Source organism: Drosophila eugracilis, unplaced genomic scaffold, assembly GCF_018153835.1.
Source record: "Drosophila eugracilis isolate 14026-0451.02 unplaced genomic scaffold, ASM1815383v1 contig_2088, whole genome shotgun sequence".
NCBI lineage: Eukaryota > Metazoa > Arthropoda > Insecta > Diptera > Drosophilidae > Drosophila > Drosophila eugracilis.
This window is the reverse complement of record NW_024572964.1, coordinates 2,978,096-2,995,847: the sequence shown is the minus strand read 5'-3', so window position 1 is coordinate 2,995,847 and position 17,752 is coordinate 2,978,096. Positions and strand designations below refer to the sequence as shown.

Genomic DNA, 17,752 nt, shown 5'->3' with positions numbered 1-17,752 from the left:
TTTGGAAACCTTTCAATTTGGACAAAATTGCTCTGGATGTGGAGGTGGGCCACGCCTTTCGAACACGGAGCAGAAATTGGCAAACCATTAAGACGCGTGCAATGTTGTTGTTTACACATCTAAAGCAATTTTATCACCTGCGAACAATGTTTGGACTAAGTATATTTTATGGCCCAGCCTCGCCCAGCCAGCCGAATTTCCTACCCAATAAATTCCAGAAACTTTCCCGCTTTTCCCACTGTTTTCCCTGCTGCAGGTGGTAAAAAGGGGCGAATATGGCGAGGTGAATATAGGCGGTGCCGCCTTATCACAATATTTGCGGCACATCACTTGATTATTGGCTTGTCTGTCAACTAGCATGAGTATTATATTATTTTTATTCCTTATCTAGGTTGGAGGCGGGGCAGGGACTCGACTGGGGCTGGCAGATCCCGCATAGGTGCCATTAAGGCCGTTTGACAACTTGGGAAATGTGTTTGCGCAGCTCGGGTAATTGCGGCCGATAAAAACCCCAGCCGAAAGCTGCGAAAAGGGCTTCAGGAATAAGGGCTTGTGGAAAGCCAGAACCAGAGTAAGTAGCATGTCAAATTACAAACGCTAATTGACTCGTAAAGTTGCCAAAAGTGCGGCACGAGTCGAAATATCGATTGTATTAGCATAAATTCATAAAGGAAAATATGCCAGTAATGCAGAGGAAGTAATTTCACCATCTCACGAAAGTTTTCTATACAAGAATTATATGTTTAATGCTTAAAAACTATTTTATAGTTAGTTCTACTCACCAACTAAAGAGTATTAACTTCACTGGCGTCTTGTTTAGGTTTAGTTTGGGGTTTTGTTTAAGCGTTGATTAAGTTTTTGATTTTGTGTTTATTTGTTATGGCATAGGAATATATATATTTTACATTTTCCGATTGTATTGGGGGGAATTTTCATTTATCTTATTATCTTTAGGAAAATATTTGTCACAGACACACGCGCTGGAAAACAAAGAAAAACTTATCTTATTTTAGACACCGTTTCGGGGAACCTTTTTTTAGAATTTCGCCAAGGCAAACTTATTCAATGGCATTATGGTAATGCCAGTCCTAGTGCGGATTTTTCTTTTCCGCCAGCCTATCTGTCTGCCTTTCGGGCCTTTTCTTTCCTTTACGTTTCTCCCGACTGTATTTGTATTCGTACGTATACGGGTGGTACACGCCTTACTTCACCGAGGGAAAACACTTTTCTTGCGGCCCCCGACACTCACAATTCAAATGAACTTCAATTCGGTATTATATTTTCTGTTGTTTTGTTTGCTGTTCCATTGTTTCGATTTTATTACACATTTGGCCTGTGGAAAATGCGGTGTAAAAGTGTGTCTGTGTGTGTGTACGGTGTGTACGGTATAAGGAGGAGGAGGTGACGGGGGGCTTTCCGATTTTCCGCTGGTCACGCACACAGTTTTTCCAAGCACAGCACGCTCCAAAGTCTAGCCACGAACTGAAAGCGTCGGAGAAACTCCAAACTCGAGCAGCAGGAAAAGCGGAAAACCGAGAAGCTTCCAATGTCAATGCGAAGCCAATCCTTTGTACGAGGAATGTGTTATTTTGGAAGGCCCAAACCTCCTGGAAAAGCCTCTCTCTCTCGCTGTGTGTCGTTCTCGCTCTCCCTCTCTCTCTCTCTTGGTGATTCTAGCTAGGAAAACTCTGGCTCTCTTTTTTGGGACTTTGCTCTCTCCCGCTGGTTTGTTTTTCCTGCTGTGCGTGCGTTTTGACAACTACATTCCGCCCCGAAAGAAATGAGTTTTGAAGTTTTCAAAGTAGATTTGGACTTGCAAAGTTTAATTAATATGAATGCCTCGGATGCCTACATATATGCTACTTTCCTGATCTCTCTCTTTCGGTTTTCCTTTTTCATTTCTTTGGCTTTTCATTTTCTGGGTAAATTTATTGGCCGTGCGGGCGTGCTTTTTTGTTAAAAATAGCCGCCATAGCCTCGCGATGCGTCGGCAGTCTCAGCGACAGCATCAAGTTCAGATGGGTTCTATTTTTCTTATTTTCTTTTTTGGGTGAGATGAGAGGAAGGTGGACCATCTTTATGGAGAGGGAGACAACTTTTGACCTTAGTCAAGCGAAAAGTGTGCGCTGCCCACCTGTCTCTGTTTGCAGGTACATATATACACATATCTTTTAAGCGCCTAATTGGCCAAGTTGCGTTGTGGCTGCCAAATTATTCAGGCAACTGCAACTACTCGGCTAATTACGACCCATGAATGAATAATCAAGGGGAGACTTTAGCCCCCAAGAAAGGCGAAAGCCCCCTTGAAAACCAGATAACCCCCTAGGAAGCCCGAATCGCTGACACATGAATTTATGATTTCGTTGGCCGTGTTGTTATTGCCTTTATGATTATTGCGACGCCGCGTCTGTTGTCTGGCTCTTCCGACTTTTCCCGCCTGACGCCAGAACTAGCAACCCCCAATTTAACTATTGTCAATCATATGACCCTGTTCCTTTTTTTCTGGGCTTCGACGATCTGGTTTTTGGGCTTCCGTTTGGCAATTTGTTTTGCTACCCAGATAAACATTTCTGTGTAGTTTTTGCCTTTAGAACTCTTCGAACCCGCTGCCTTGGCATTATTAATGTCCTGTGACCCCAAAAGAGATACAAATATCTTGGAGTTCCCCCTTAGCAAACTTCTAGCCGAAAAGAAAAATCAATTGATTGACTGCGATGGCCACATTTTCTGCACTTTTAAACGCGTCACTAGAAATTTAGATTTCAGATTATACGTTTCGGTATTTGTGCTTTCTTTTGCTTTCTCTCTCTCTCTCTCTTCAAATCTCTCTTGTCACACTTGATTTATTTTCGAAATTTTTAATTTTTCCTCATTGACTTCTTGGCATTTTTTCACGAATTTCCGCGCACACACACTTTTTGTTTTGGGTTTTTGTTGCTTTTTGTTTCTGCCAGGCTAGAAGTTGCATTGGATTGGTAACAGTTGATGGCCAGCCGCCGTCTGACTGACCAACTGACCAAGTGACCAACCGACAAACTGCCAGAAAAACACACGACGGCAACCGAGGCGTCCAATGTTAAGTATACGCCGTGCGACACACGACCGGAGCACTCCTCCAAGCACCCACCACACACGTCCGTTCTCAGCTGTGGCCCAGCACTTTTGAGAGCGTTCCGCCGGAGCCCATGCAGCCGGATCCGGCGCTGCCGCTGACGGCGGCGTCGTGGTGAGTTTGCGGCCAGCTGATGGCGTTTCGAAACGCAAGCAGTGGCGTAGGGAAAAGGCGTGAATGAAAATAGGGGTTGAAAACGGGAATTCCTGGTAGTTTGTTTGAGTTTTTAAACGAAATAAATTGCTGCGATAAATAGTAAGTACAAAAACGTGTTATTTCTTTAAAAAGATACTTAATAATGTCTTTAAAATTGTCTGAAATCAAACTAAAATTGGAAAGAAAACTGATAATAATCTCAATTAGTATTAAGTTTGAATCTGAAATGTCTCTTACTGTTCAATACGGTCCTTAAACGTTCGTCTTAAGTTTCTATAGAAATTTTAGAAAAAATGTCTTGTATGACAGCCATTCAAACTTATTAAGTCCTCATTATTTATGGCCATTTAGTTTAAATGACAGGCGTAGACGGAGGGAGCAACACAACAGTTTATGGCGCTGAAATCCGAGGCATATGGTTTTCTTTTGTGTTATCCTGTTTATCTGAAGGACATGTGGTGAAAAGTTTCAGCTTCCCTTTTGTCTTTTCCCCCGCTCCGTGGGCTTTCCTTAGACGCCTTGACCAGTCATGAATATAAATTATGCCCTAAGTGACAGGAGGAGGCTGTTATGGCTAAACAATCATAAAGAACACCCGGCACGAATTGTTTTCACATTTTTATAGTGTGCTATCCACAAAACGGAGAGGTAGTAAAAAATAGGAATAGCATTTGATAATATATGCGAAAACATAATTTAACATTATTTTATAAACTGTTAAATGCTATCAGGTGGGCCATAAAATGAAAGAGATTTAAAATTTGAGGTCGAAAGTTTTATAGGAGAATAATTAAAAAAGCAAGGAATTACCATAATGAGTAGAGAACAATTTAAATTGGTAAATTTATTAAATCGAATGCCTAATTAGAATTCATTTCTGATTCAATTAGTCGTGAATAATTTTTGTTAAACTTTTTAATCAGTAAAATATTCTCTGGGGAGTGATATAATATTCAGCTTTTGTCAGTTACCAATCGAAGATCGCAACCAAAGAAACGTTTTGCGTACGTTTTCCTAGCGTTTTCGGAGCGGTTTTGGTTTGGAGAAGGAAAGTCATTAAATAAGCCCAACTCAAAAGTGGCCGGCCTAAGACCGCTATTACCATTACGTCACGGGCAGCGGGTGATGTTTGACGGGTTAGTGGTACCAAAATAATGCGACAGAGGTATGAATTGGCCCAGGGCAATCGACGGTTTTAATGGTTTCGTTGGCCAACCAACCAACTGATGGCATTGGGCCTGGCCCAGCCTCTAATTAACCCTTTCGCAATTGCAGCTTAGCCCTACAACAGCGGAGGCGGTGGGCAGTTGGGGGAGTGGCCCTTCCACGGATGTAACCACATGCATATATGCCTATGTATTAGTTTAAGTTATAAAATGACTTTGGTCCCGATACCTTGGGCTCGGAGTTTGATTAATGAGCGGCTTAAGTGAATCTCAAACCAAATCTGAGCCTGCTCGGCCGGCAGACTGATGAAGTCACTAATTTGACTTAAAAACGCATTAAAAACCATTTTCGATAAGAGCTTCGGAGCTCCCCATATCGTGATTTCTGCGAGGGTTTTCCCGTACTTTTCTGCCTCTTGGTCTAGGTCTCGTCTTTGTGAAAGTTGTGCAAAAATAAAACCGAAAAGACTGAAAAAAACCAAAATTAAACGACGAAACCAACAAGGCAACGGATAAAATTCCAAAAACGCCTCGAAAGATTTGGTAGTGCAAAGCTCTTGCTTTATGGGACATTGCCTATTGGCAATCAGCTGTTAACATAAATCGTGATCGAGATTTTATGAGATGAACTGAGGGATGCTCTGTAAGGTACTTATGGAGGCTTACTCGTATGTACACCTCTTATAGCTAACTTAACTTAAGTAAACTTTAAACATGAGTCTTTATTGAATGAAATCCAAAACCACGTTAAGGATTTGCTGATCCTTTAAGAGTTTCTATAATTAGTATAGTTAGTGTATAGCCTTCGTAGACTATTGAAGATTCTAAAAATCTGGAATAAATTAAAACATATTGTCAGAGCAATTGTTGGTCATCGCTTTCTTCTTTTGGCAAGAACAAACAAGTGATGATTAATAAATAAATATAATAACGAAAAAATCTTTCAAATTTCCATACCATTCAGTTAATATACCCCAGCAGCCATAATCCTCATACTTCCAGCTTTGGCACAACGAACAAAAATTGATTTAAATGCCTTGGTCGAGAGACAAAAACGTAGGTAACTCCTACAATTGTGCGTGGTCTTGGCCATTAAAAGCCTTTTCTTGCCAACATTCAATGTCTGCGCCGGAGGCATCGCCAAATCAAATCAAATCAACGGCAGCAGTCACAAATCTGCGACAGATAAAAGCTGTTAAATGACCTTCATTGGCCATAAAAATCCAAAATCATAGCCCGAACAATGAATCGTATCTATGGGCCAAAACCGGCGGCAGCGCCGAACAACAATTGGCGAGCGGCAGAAATTAACAATTTAAATAAATTCACTTTATTGCAGTTCGCATATTGGCGACAATGTAAAACAAACAATAAAAGTTGTCAATAAATAAAGCCTGCGTCATATTGAATGGCCCGAACCACTGGACTTCCGGTCTTGAATCGGGCCAAAAAAGAAAAGAAATGAAAACCGCAAATCACATATCACAGTTTAGTATGTGGCCAACGACATGAATCACGGGCCAAAAAGTTCAAAGTTGAGCGGTCCAAATTGAGAGATTAGCCTGGGAGATCACAGCCGGCTATATCTTTGGCTATATGGCGCTGCTCTGGCCCAAGCTCTGCTTTGCTCTGCCCAGAGTTGGCGGCTCAGGGCAGCTAGTGTTGGTGTTAACTTGGCTAAGACCTCTCAGTTGGCTACGAACTGCTGCCGTGAGCATTGGCAAACGCGTGAAACGGAACAAAAAACCGAAATCGAAAATCGAACATCGAAAACCCAAAACCCAAAGCCGAAAAATACAAAATTGAAATCTCCGCGCTGCTCTTCGGTACGTGTTAAGTTTTTTAATTAGTAGAATTTTCAAGTGAGTTCGCTGGCAAAAAGAGAAAATAATTCACAAAAATACAAAAGGCAATGTGCAGTGAACAAAAAGGTTAATCAGTGAAGAAAAAGTCGAAAAAGCATACAATAAGCCGCACACCAGGTGAGTAATTAATATAGCGAATAATTTAACCCACTGCCATAAATTAATAAATTTAATTAATCTGTCATCGCAGCTCTGATTTATTATAACATTTTATTGTTTTATTTTTGCTTCGACTATATACTTGTAACCGAAATGTTAGGAAACCAGTAAACACAAATTAAATCAAAGCGATCACAAAACAAAATCCACAAAAATGCAGACAACACTTTGGGTAAATAAAAACAAAATATCATCGGAGTGGGGAGAAAAAACCTGGCCGTAGCCTTGAAAAGTCGTGCTTAATTTCTCAGCTAAATGCAGGCATAAAATATATGTTTAAAAAATTATAATGAAGCCCAGCGCTATTTGTCTGGCTCAAATCGATTCCATTGTTTTAGTCCCTAAATTGGTATCAAATAAGCAAAGCTCTTTGTGGCAACCAAAAAGTGGGAAAATCTGTCAGAGGTCTGGCCAAGAAGATGTAAGCAAAGCTTAGGTCTATCTCCCAAGCTTAAACTAAGTAAAAACCCTGATTATAAAGTCTATAAAGTTATATCCCTTAAAATGTTATATTTAGATAAGAGTTTACTTTGGAAGGTTCACATCTGATATAAGTTAAACCTTTTTCTACAAAGTTTCATGATTGTTTAGCAATTAACAAGTTATCATTTATTTTAATTAACTAGCCACATAATTATTAGACAGTTCTTCCATTCATTCAGCTCTTTTTGTAGCCTGCTAATACTTCAATTAGCCACCAACAAAATATCTAGACTCATCCCCGTGAAAAAGTTCCGATCGGATGAATAAGTGAGAATGTCTGGGCGAGACAAAGATAAAGATCGGACAATCGATCATTACTCAGGCGGGGCATAATCAATTAAATATAGATAGATGATTTTGCGGCCAAATCATTCAAATAAATTGAATCGAGAGCCCAGCTAAGTTGAGCACTCAATTTCGAAAAATGAAACCGCTGCGAATGGATTAGCCGCCTAAGCTTGGTCAAAGATCTTTAACAATTTCATTAACTTTTGGCCCGTCGGCCTAATGATGTGCAAATGGCCCAAAACACACCATAAAACACACTGCCACTAAAGTTGCCAAAGGGAGACAATGCCAAAGACCGTGTCCAACTTCTTTTGGCCGATCCGTGATTTATGAGGTGATCGCCTGGCGCAACTTTGGCATCGGGGAAATACCAGCCATACGTGGGAGTAGCCATGTGCAAGACTCCATTAGCAGATCGCAAGCGCCAAACAAAGCTGGGCTCCATGCAGAGAGAGAAAATAGCACATAAAACTTAGGATTACGTGACTACATCAAATCGATTTTTAATTTAATTTAAATTTTACTTTAAAGGCAGAGACTAAAAGTGAAAAGGAAAGAAATAATTAAAAATTTGATTAAAATTTACTAATTGTTAATGGAAAGATAAATTATTTATTGATTGGAAACTGATAATAAACCCTTATTAATAATAACTTATTTTATTTTCTGTGTACCTTGCCCGACACTTTGTCATTGGCGCTTGATTGTTGACTGATTTGTTTTGCTTGGCTTGTGCGACAGAGCCTGTGATCCCGGAAATCCTACAACAGTTTGTGGCAGGTGTTTCTGTATCAGTTGAAATTCCTAAGAATACTTCAATGCTCACAGCTTTTACAGGCAACCCATGTCAGACTGTTTTATGGCGAATTGTTATTGCTTTTCATTCTATAAATAATTGTGGTATACATTTTTATCGAAACTAAAGCAAAACTTGACACGAAATCCGGTTTTTCGCATGGACAGTGACAGCTTCTGATTTGATCACTTGTAAGCATGGCATTAGAATAATTAGACATATATGTAACGAATTTATTTTTAGCTTAATTACCTTTAGTTTGTGTAAATTAAATTGAAAGTGAATTGGGAAAGTTCCAGTTTTTAGAGATTATGTGATTATTTTTTGGAAGTTTCAGTTTTAGTTATTCCCCTTTAGCTTCCCCACTAGGAACCCACATCAAACTATTTATTGTCCTCTTATATTTGTTAATTGTTAACATTAATTAGTTAACATTCTTTAAATCGCTTTGATCTAATCATAAATAGTCCATGCCAACATGCATTTTATTCGACATGCAAATGCCGGCACTTTAAAACCCGCCATTAGAAGCTCTAATAAATCATTAGAGTTTATAAATATTGTCATTAGCTGACAGCTGGGGTTGCCAATTTGGAACGCCCCCACAATGGCTGTGGGCGTGACCAGTCCATTATCTCCGCGGCGTATACTTAATCTGCGTATACTTAATCTTGTTGTCTTGAGCTTGTTCGTCACTTTCACTTTTGGCAATTTATTTTCGCTATTTACGGGAGTTGTTCGCGCTGTTTGGCTGGTGTTTGCTCTAGAGGTTGTCGGCTGTGTGGTTCGTGTTTATGTTATTGTTTTAGTTTGTTGATTGTTTGACTTAACAATAAGCCCAAGTGAACTCCGAGCAACAAATAAGCACTTTGAGGCATTTCCGCTGCGGAAAAACCATCAGTTATTGTCTGTTTCGCGTCCTCAGGGAAATGGTGTGAAAAATTGCCGGGTACTTGGGCACTTTTTGCCATAGTAATATTTTGCCAAAATAACTCATGGCAGTTTCTCTTTCGCTTCAGATTTCGGACTTCGGGTTGAAGACAATTGCTGAATCGCAATCGAGTCAAATGCAAATGCAAATCGACGGCGAATGAATCGACAATGACAAAGAGTATTAAACGTCCGCCGTCTCTTAGTTGTAACCAAGTTCTCCTTACCTATGTGGTGAGTACTCCTTGTCCTCCTTGTAATCTAAGTACTTGATATAATTTCAATTCTGTATTCCTCAGATATTAGCTTATACAGTAGCCGCCCACAGCTCGCCCCCGCCATGTGGCCTTTACGGAGCGCCGCCTTGCCAATTCCTCCCGGCACCACCTGGTCAGACGCCCACCTGTGCCCGTCCTGGGAAGACGTACTGCGAGCACGCTGATAACTACCCCACGTAAGTAGGAATGGCTTAGGGACCTACCAGGATTTTTTGGGGATTTTTCAGATTCTTTTTAACATAAAATTTACCAACTGCGGACTTAAAAACTTAACGGTTTAGTAGTAATAGTTTACTTATTTAAAATGTTTAACAATAATTTCTGTCTACATCACCGACTGCAATCAATAGACACTTCTTCCGAGTGCATTTCAAACAAATGTTTGGCCACGAGACAATTTCGGCTTCAATTTAATTCGCTATCGAAATCGAAACTTGTTCGCTGACAACGCTGCTGTCATTAGCATACCGAGCATCTAGTGAGTATCTCTTGTGGCCGCTTCCGCGACAAGCTCTCAGATACTCGAGTATCTCAGATACTCACATACTGCTGAGATGCTGTTTGGGGGCTTCTGCTCTCAGCCAGCTGGGGGAATTCCTTGACCCAATAAACTTGAATTGACAGTTCAAGACACTTTTTGTTTGGCTCCTACTAGCATATATGTGTAGTATAACTTTGGCGACGACGACAACGACGACGACTGGCCGCGTGCTTCTCGAATATTTATGAATGCCTCCAATGAATAATCGTGTCTTCGGGGCATCATAAGTTGCCTAGACCGGCAATTTGGCGCGTGAGCCAGAGTATTTTGGGTGTGCTTTAGATTTTTTGTTTGGAGAACAACTTGATTTTTTGTCCTAATGAATAAAACATTTTGCTTATAAATTTATTGGTATTTTTCAAATATTTTTATTATCCGATATGGATAAGACATAGGGCTTGGGAGATCTTGTCTTAATTACCAAGGGTTTCATATTGTAATTGAACTTAAAACTAAGAGATATGGCAAGAAATCTTTGAGGGGTTTATAAAAGGTTTATTTCTGGAAATCAAAGCACATGTTTTTATCTATCTTATTGCTAATGGAAGAAACAATAATAAAATAAATAAGATTGGCTTTGGCATCCATCGATAGAGCATCCATTATTCACCATTTGACCCCCAGAGTGCATCTTTTGTCTTACGTGCCCCAATGATGGCACTCAAATTTGATGTTTTGTTGGTTTGTTTGTTTGTTTGTTTATCACCCGCCTTCGCCCGACTGGTTGGCCATGTTTGTTCGTCTATTTTTAGAGCATTTCTTCGACTCGGATTTAAATAAAATGTGCGTTAGTTGGTAATGGTAATGCGAATGGCTTGATAAGCCCTCGGCGCCGACGCGGCAATTAAATAGGCTTTTTATTACAAAGCTTGCATTGGAATTTCTGTGCGTTGCATAATTCTCAAAAAAATATATAAAATGATATGATATGGGAAAGCCCCAAGCGGGTTTTTACTATATATTTATATAGGTGGGGTCCGCCCCTTAACCCTTACCTTTCTCTGGCCGTTTCTGCGGCACGTGACGGGCATGAGATGTCTGTTGATAAGAAACGACAAAAAAAAAAAAAAAACTGCGGCACTGCCAATTTATTATTTACGATGTCTGCGCCTCCCAATTTTTTTCCTTCTTGCCCTGCGGCCGCATATTAATTATGATACTCATATTTGATTTGGCTTGGGCAACTCCGCAATTACCATTTCCATGGCAATTTCTGGCACTTGTCAGTCAGTCAGTCTGTGACTTGCATAATTCGGTTGGCTCCGACAAGTGGCTGGCACTCGCTTTCCCAGCCTGTTAACCATCGCAGCTTGCATCACTCATTGTTTCCCTCTTGCACGCAGGAAAAAACATCTGAAAATAAGGTCATTTTCCACTCGTCATTAACAGATACAAATGGTACACACTGCACTGAAAGCAATATCTTTGGGATCACTAAAAGAGTTTCAAACTTTAAATACTTTTTACAGGCAATGAATTTCTTTCATTTCTTCAACTATAAGCATAAGGTTTTTGGACTGATATATCTTTGATAATAGCTTGATAATAATATCCTCTTGTCACTTTCATTTAGGTATCTCATCAAGAGCCTCGTCCGCAAGTGGGGCTATGAGGCCAGCACCCTGCTGGTAGACGAAACCTGGGAGGATTTTGCGGCGGTGGCGTGGCACGATACTCCCGTCTTCTATGATCCCAAGTCCATCTTCCCGCCCCGCGATCCCAATGCCCAGGACTTTAATGGCTATAGTTATCAGACTCCCTTCGGGGGTAATCCCCAGCGGGCGAGTGGCGGTGGAAACTCGCTTTTCATCAGCAATCCCTCAACGGAAGCGCCAACGTGAGTACTTGGAATATATTAAAAAATATAAGAACCATTCTCAAGGTCTTTATAAAGATTCGTTTATGGTTTTGTACCATAACAGAAAAAGGGAAATCTCGAGCCTAAAACTAGATTTTGACCTTCAATGTAGTAGCATTACAATGTACGCTTTAATGGTTTTTTAAGAGATAATTTAAATTCAACTATGAAATAGCTCACAATGCTACCATTATTATCTTCTAATTAGATATTAAATACCCAAGGCCATGATATGTGTTCTTAATACTTCATTAAGATCTAATTAAAAATTCTTTTCAAGATTTCCCTCTTTATGGGTTTTTGGTTTACGTTCAACTCATTCTAGGTACTTATCAATATTATTTTAATTGTAATCCATTCTTTCTAAAACTCCTACCGAAGATATCTCCTATACACCTCCTCGGGCGGAGGTCATCGTTCAGGTCAGCGTTACAATGCCCAGGGTGGTGGCACCTCATCCTCCGGCGGCCAATTGTACTTCAATCATGGTGGCAGGTCAACGCCCTACAATGCCACACTATGGCTAAAGCGTTTGGTCAGGGATCTCAGCCGGAAGCAGAAGCAGGCTAACGAGCATGTAGAGAAGGAGGTGGTCGAACCGGAGCCCGAGCAGGCTGAGGAGGAGGACGAGCCGGCAGACGATCACTCGCTGAGCAAGCGCGATGTGTCGCTCAACATGGATCTCTTGGATATCGTGGGCGTGGATGCCCCTAATCCGCTGAAGAAGCGTTCGAGGACAAAGCGACAAAGTCCGGGACGCTCCACCCTCTGCCAAACGACCTCGCAGTTCATCACACCACAGGCGGCACTCAATAGTCGCGGAAACTGGATGTTCGTGGTCAACGAGCAGAACGTGGCCCGCCAGATGGTCAAGGCGGAGCTTTGTGCGTAAGTACAAGTCGGGGGATTTATGAAAAATCGAAGGAGAGGAGAGGTGTCTGTGGCTTTGATGATGTTGAGCATGTTGAATTTTTTGGAGGGTTGGAATAGAATGGGAGTTACAGATTTTTAGGATTAGGTCTATGGTACTGGGATATCTATAGTTTCGTTTTTGGGGTTTTGTGAAAGTTTTTAGGGGGGTGTCCTTAGATTGGGAGAGGGTTTTGGAGAGTTTGCCGGAAGGATACAGGCTTTTAATTCTGACAATTATTCAGAAAGTCAAAAACGGTCAGAATATAGAATGTCATACCTTGGGTCCAGGCACAAAAAGTACATTTTTTGAGATTTTTCGTAAATGTTTATGATGTTCAAAATATGCGAAAACCGGTCTGGCCCGATTTGAGGCTGGAATTTTCAGTATTTTGTCTATAACAAAGCCAATAATGGTCGGAAAATGGAATGTTATATCTCGTTAAGCTTGTTTCTCAATCTATTTTTCAAAATATTGAAGTGTCATTCAAATCTGAAGAAAAAAATATTTTTTCAATTTTTCATAAAAATGATGATGGTACCCCTTACAAAAAAGTGAAATTTGACAAAAAATGTAATTTCCGAAAATCATTGCCATACCCAGATAGAAAGTTTTCTGGGGTCGTAAGCTGCACAAAACAGTATTTCTTTTGGTTCTGCGACTTCTTTTGACAAAGTTATAAGCATAAGACTGGGGAAAAATATCGCGAATTTTACTCAAAAGTCAAAATTTTGATTTTCAGCTCAAAATATCAGTATTTCCCTCATTAAAGAGCCAAAAATGATCGTAACATGGAAAGGTATACCTCGTTGAGTTCGTATTTAAATTCCCCGTCGAACTGTGTACCACACTCAAAAAGTGATTTATTTTAGATTTTTCGTAAATTTTCATGATGTTAAAAAATGCGAAAAGCGGTTTTTCCCGATTTGAGGCTCTAAATATCAGTATTTTCTTCCTTACAATACCAAAAAAGGTCGGAATTTGGAATGTAATACGTCGTTGAGCTTGTATTTGAATCTATTTTCATAATATTGAAGTCCCATTAAAATCTGAAAGAAAAAATATTTTTTCAATTTTTCGAAAAAATGATGATGGTACCCCTTACAAAAAAGTGAAATTTCAGAAAAATTTTAATCTCCGAAATTTAATTTCATACCCAGATAGAAAGTTTTCTGGGGTCGTTAGCTGCAAAAAAACGGATTCCTTTTGTTTGTGGCTCTTAATTTGACAAAGTTATAAGCATAACACTGGGGGAAAATATTACAAATTTTACTAAAAAGTCACAATTTTGATGTCTCGCCCAAAATATCAGTATTTCCCTCATTACAGAGCCAAAAGTAATCGTAGAATCGTTGAGTTCGTATTTAAATTCCCTGTTGAACTGTGTATTACACTCAAAAAGTACATTTTTTGAGATTTTTCGTAAAATTTATGATGTTGAAAAACGCGAAACCGGTCCGTCCGGATTTGAGGCTCGAAATATCAGTATTTTCTTCATTACAAAGCCAAAAAAAGTCGGAATCTGTAATGCCATATGTCGTTAGGCTTGTTTTTCAATCTATTTTCAAAATATTGAAGTCCCATTCAAATCTTAAGGTAAAAATATTTTTGGAATTTTTGGAAAAAAAGATGATGGTACCCCTTACAAAAAAGTTAAATTTGACAAAAACTTTAACTTCCGAAAATCATTGCCATACCCACATAGAAAGATTCTGGAGTTATTTAAATTGAATCATTTTATTTTTTATTTATTTAAATAATTTCAGCTGTGAGTTAGAGTGAATTTTACATATACTTTACATATGGGTTGTGTCTCGACTAAGAGCCGAAGAAGCAGTGCACTGCTTTCTTGCTATTGGTTCGAAATCAAGATATTGCTCATGAAATTTAATAAATTAAATAAAATTTAAATTAACTACCAATATTTATTTACATGATATACATTTTTTGTAAAAAATAGGTAAAGCTAAATGGTTTTTATTAAATATTTGATTTAAAGGGATAAAGACTTAACATAAAATGTTTACAATATCTCAAAAGCTATGACCCACCCAAACAATAGGTTGGCTTATATGGAAAACATAAAAATGGAATTAGTTTTCAACCGCAAATATTATTGGCCAACATTTAAATAATGAACTTATTGTTATTTCGATTATTAACCATATGTTATTTGCTTTCATTTATTTATTCTTCTGCTTCAAATTTCACCAGCCCGTAATTATTTTGTAGCGTTAGGGGATTAAGTGAGTGACTTGTCCACCCAGCCGTCCTTGAAGTAGCCTTCCTCCGCGCTCATTATTTCGTTTCATTCCCTGTGATCCGGAGTCACACCCCTTACCGTTTTCAGCACTTGTAATCAGTGACGAGGTGTCATTCCAACCCCATTCCAATGTTAATAATTCGCAGCGGGACGCCCGAGGTTTTCCCCTCTTTTAATATTTTTTTTTTTGTCAAGACTAGGGGAAATCCCTGAGAGTCCTTCTCGTTCTGGCAGGGGCATCGGCATCTTTCACCTTCCCTTTCCCACCGGGCGCGTGGTTAGTGCAGGTCGAACTAAGGCCCGTTTATACGGTGTCATAATTGCGGTTAAACGAATTATCACACCCCGAAAATGAGTCGGAAATACGAGAGCAGGGCGAATTCCACCATTTGGCCGTATCCTTGCTGTCCCCTTGCACTCTGCTTGGTCCTTCCCCCTTTTCCTTTTTTTTTTTGGATGCGTGCGCTACTCGAAAACCTTTCCACACTCATCCAGAAAAAGCGCAAACAAATGCCAAGAGCAGGAATTGGGGTGAGGTGGTTCCCTTCTGGCGGCTCTTTGGGTTGGGTCAACGCGTTGCCCTAATTGTTGCCCGCTTGTCCCGCTTCCCAGTCGCAAAATTGAGTCCCTTTTCACTTCTGGACTGCTGTCGCTTTCCACTACCACTTGTTGTTGGCACTGAACCCGGTACTTGGCGCAATTTGTTTAACCAAATGGAGTACCTACGCAGGCGCGCATAAATCTTGGCCAAAGAACAGCTGGGAGCAGGGCTACAGGGAGAGAAAATTAAGATCAAAAAGATTCTAAATTGATAACACTATTATAGAGAACACAATATAGAGAATATATACGTTTTAAACTTAACTTTTAAATCTTAAAAAACTTACTTTACCTGATTAGTTTAATTGCAATGAAGATTTACTAATACTTGCTCCCAGTGCAGGGATTGTACCGTTTCTGCTTCCGCTCGGACTGCGACTCCTTATCAATTACGTACGATTCCCGTTTTAACGAGTTCGTTAAACTTTCAACTCTGCAGATCTGCGTTTCCTCCGTTTGAAAAGGAGTCACAGCCGGCGCTCTTTATTTATGCCCGACAACCCACAACTAAATTCTGCACAATTGTTGATTCTCGACATTTGGTGTTTTGGCATTTGGTATTTGGTATTTGGCATTCGGCACTTACTCGTATTCCGTTTATTTTTCAGCTCGAACACCTGCTCGAACCTGTGCGAATTGCCCAACGGCTACAACTCGAGATGCGAGCAGAAGTTTGTGCAAAAGCGCTTAATTGCGCTCCAGGGCAACGGGCAGAATCTGTACACGGACACGTTCTGGTTTCCCAGTTGCTGTGTCTGCACGATAGCCGCCAATTAAGTGCGGCAGGAGCAGAACGACGAGGACAGGACACCATATCCTCGGCGGCTATTTTGGCAAAAATCATATCTGATAACTAAATGATATGAAAACATAGCAAACACACACACACACACACACACACAACACTCAATATCTCTCTCTCATGTAGTTACACAAAAACACAGACAATGTAGTTCTTAAAAATATGTAATTTAAATCGAAAACATCGAGTGAGGCATGCAAAATTGGATTTATGCCCGCACAATCCCTTTGAGTTTTGTATAGTAGCATTAGTCTTACCCTGTGAGCGATCTAATGGATATCAAATAAACAAATATTCGAGCGATGCTTTTTTCAAGTTAAAGGTGTGACTGGATTTATTTTGGGGTGGATATGGCTAAGGGGTAAGTTTGGTCTTTTCTTGGAACACTAAAAAATATACAACAATTTATTTATTTAAAGAAATTTAAATTAAAATGCTGCTCAATATTCTATAAATCCCAATACAGTTTATGCCATGCAAAAGGACTCACAATTCAATTCATATAATGCCACAGGAAGATTTGCCACAAACAATTTTATTAAGCCCTGGGCGTAGTGCAAATCGGATTTTGTGGTTTTTAATTAATACAGTTACTCCTTTGGCCCGCTTTGCCAACACACAGCCCCAAAGGATTCGCAACTTTTAATTGTGTGTTGGTGAAATGAGAATTTCCGCAGTGGCAGTGCCAGCAAAAACAGACCAGCAACAACACCTGCCGTGCTGCTGCAAATGCAATTGCGTTCCATAAATCCAGAAACAATAATCGTAAAATAACATCAGGTGTCACGCGCACGAAGCGCGGCTCAAAAAAAAGGGGGCCATCTCATATATGGATAGAGCGGGATGCTCGGGGGTATAGGGATGAGAATCCGGATGAAGACTCGGTGCCTCTGAGGATACGGAATGGATGTATTGAAGGCCGATATTACTACGCGATGATGTATGCCCGTGCATCCGTACATCTGTGGCACTAAAAGTGATCCAGATGGCCCCAGTTGGTGACAGAATGTTGAGAAAGTACAGAAGGAAGCAGCTGAAGTTTAAGGATCCTGTACATTACATCTTGGGTTTAAAATACGATGTTTTTATTTTTAATGGCAAACTGTATATTTGTCTTTTGAATATTTCCATGTGATATTAGTATCCTGTGTTTTGGTAAGACAGAGTTTGTCTCCCAATCCATTTCTCAACATTTACAGAATATTTTAGTTATTAAGCACACAAACACCCTTCCCCTACCCCATTTTCCCATATCTCAGGCCATCCCTGGTGTCTTGATAACTGCCTTTATTTATAAATCACAGAGGCCAGTTGGCCAATATTCCGAATTGCACAACCAATGGAAAATATATTGATAAGTCAGAGTTCGAGTGTTTGCATGGTCGAAAATCTCAATTAAGGCAAAGGTGCAACAGCCTCGTCCTGCTGCTGCAGCTTGTGTCTTGTACCTGTTGTGAAAAACTCAACTCACCAGCCAACTGCACTTTCAACCGGCAACGATTCAAACTGGCACAGTGGGACGGATAACACCCACCCACCGTGCGC

General features: G+C 40.1%; 2 protein-coding genes across 18 annotated transcripts in view; one reads left to right on the top strand and one right to left on the bottom strand.

The window, feature by feature from the left end:
- Positions 1 to 3,149, bottom strand: part of LOC108107759 (potassium voltage-gated channel protein Shab) — a 57,170-nt gene extending 54,021 nt beyond the window's left edge. For 5 of the 16 annotated variants that reach the window (XM_017215437.2, XM_017215440.2, XM_017215444.2 and 2 more), the window contains exons 1-2: positions 1,250 to 2,883; positions 783 to 980 (exon numbers count right to left, since the gene is read on the bottom strand). The gene's annotated coding sequence lies outside the window, so the exon portion shown is untranslated. The other 11 variants (XM_017215448.1, XM_017215442.2, XM_017215447.2 and 8 more) reach the window with 7 other exon arrangements.
- Positions 3,150 to 6,138: 2,989 nt separating this feature from the next.
- LOC108108211 (protein spaetzle 5) lies at positions 6,139 to 16,528 on the top strand. 2 transcript variants are annotated; one of them, XM_017216172.1, is made up of 6 exons: positions 6,139 to 6,416; positions 9,045 to 9,189; positions 9,255 to 9,409; positions 11,348 to 11,611; positions 12,014 to 12,520; positions 16,014 to 16,528. In XM_017216172.1, exons 2-6 carry the CDS (start codon positions 9,127 to 9,129, stop codon positions 16,180 to 16,182), a joined length of 1,158 nt encoding a protein of 385 aa, XP_017071661.1. In that variant the 5' UTR covers positions 6,139 to 6,416; positions 9,045 to 9,126; the 3' UTR covers positions 16,183 to 16,528. The 2 variants fall into 2 exon arrangements, with proteins under 2 accessions (XP_017071661.1, XP_017071662.1); XM_017216173.1 differs by having other exon boundaries at positions 9,028 to 9,189.
- Positions 16,529 to 17,752: the final 1,224 nt, after the last annotated feature.

Coding starts and splice junctions, on each gene's coding strand:
- LOC108108211 (XM_017216172.1), top strand. CDS start 9,127: ATGACAAAGAGTATTAAACGTCCGCCGTCTCTTAGTTGTAACCAAGTT. Junction 9,410..11,347: donor CACGCTGATAACTACCCCAC/GTAAGTAGGAAT, acceptor ACTTTCATTTAG/GTATCTCATCAAGAGCCTCG. Junction 12,521..16,013: donor GTCAAGGCGGAGCTTTGTGC/GTAAGTACAAGT, acceptor TTTATTTTTCAG/CTCGAACACCTGCTCGAACC.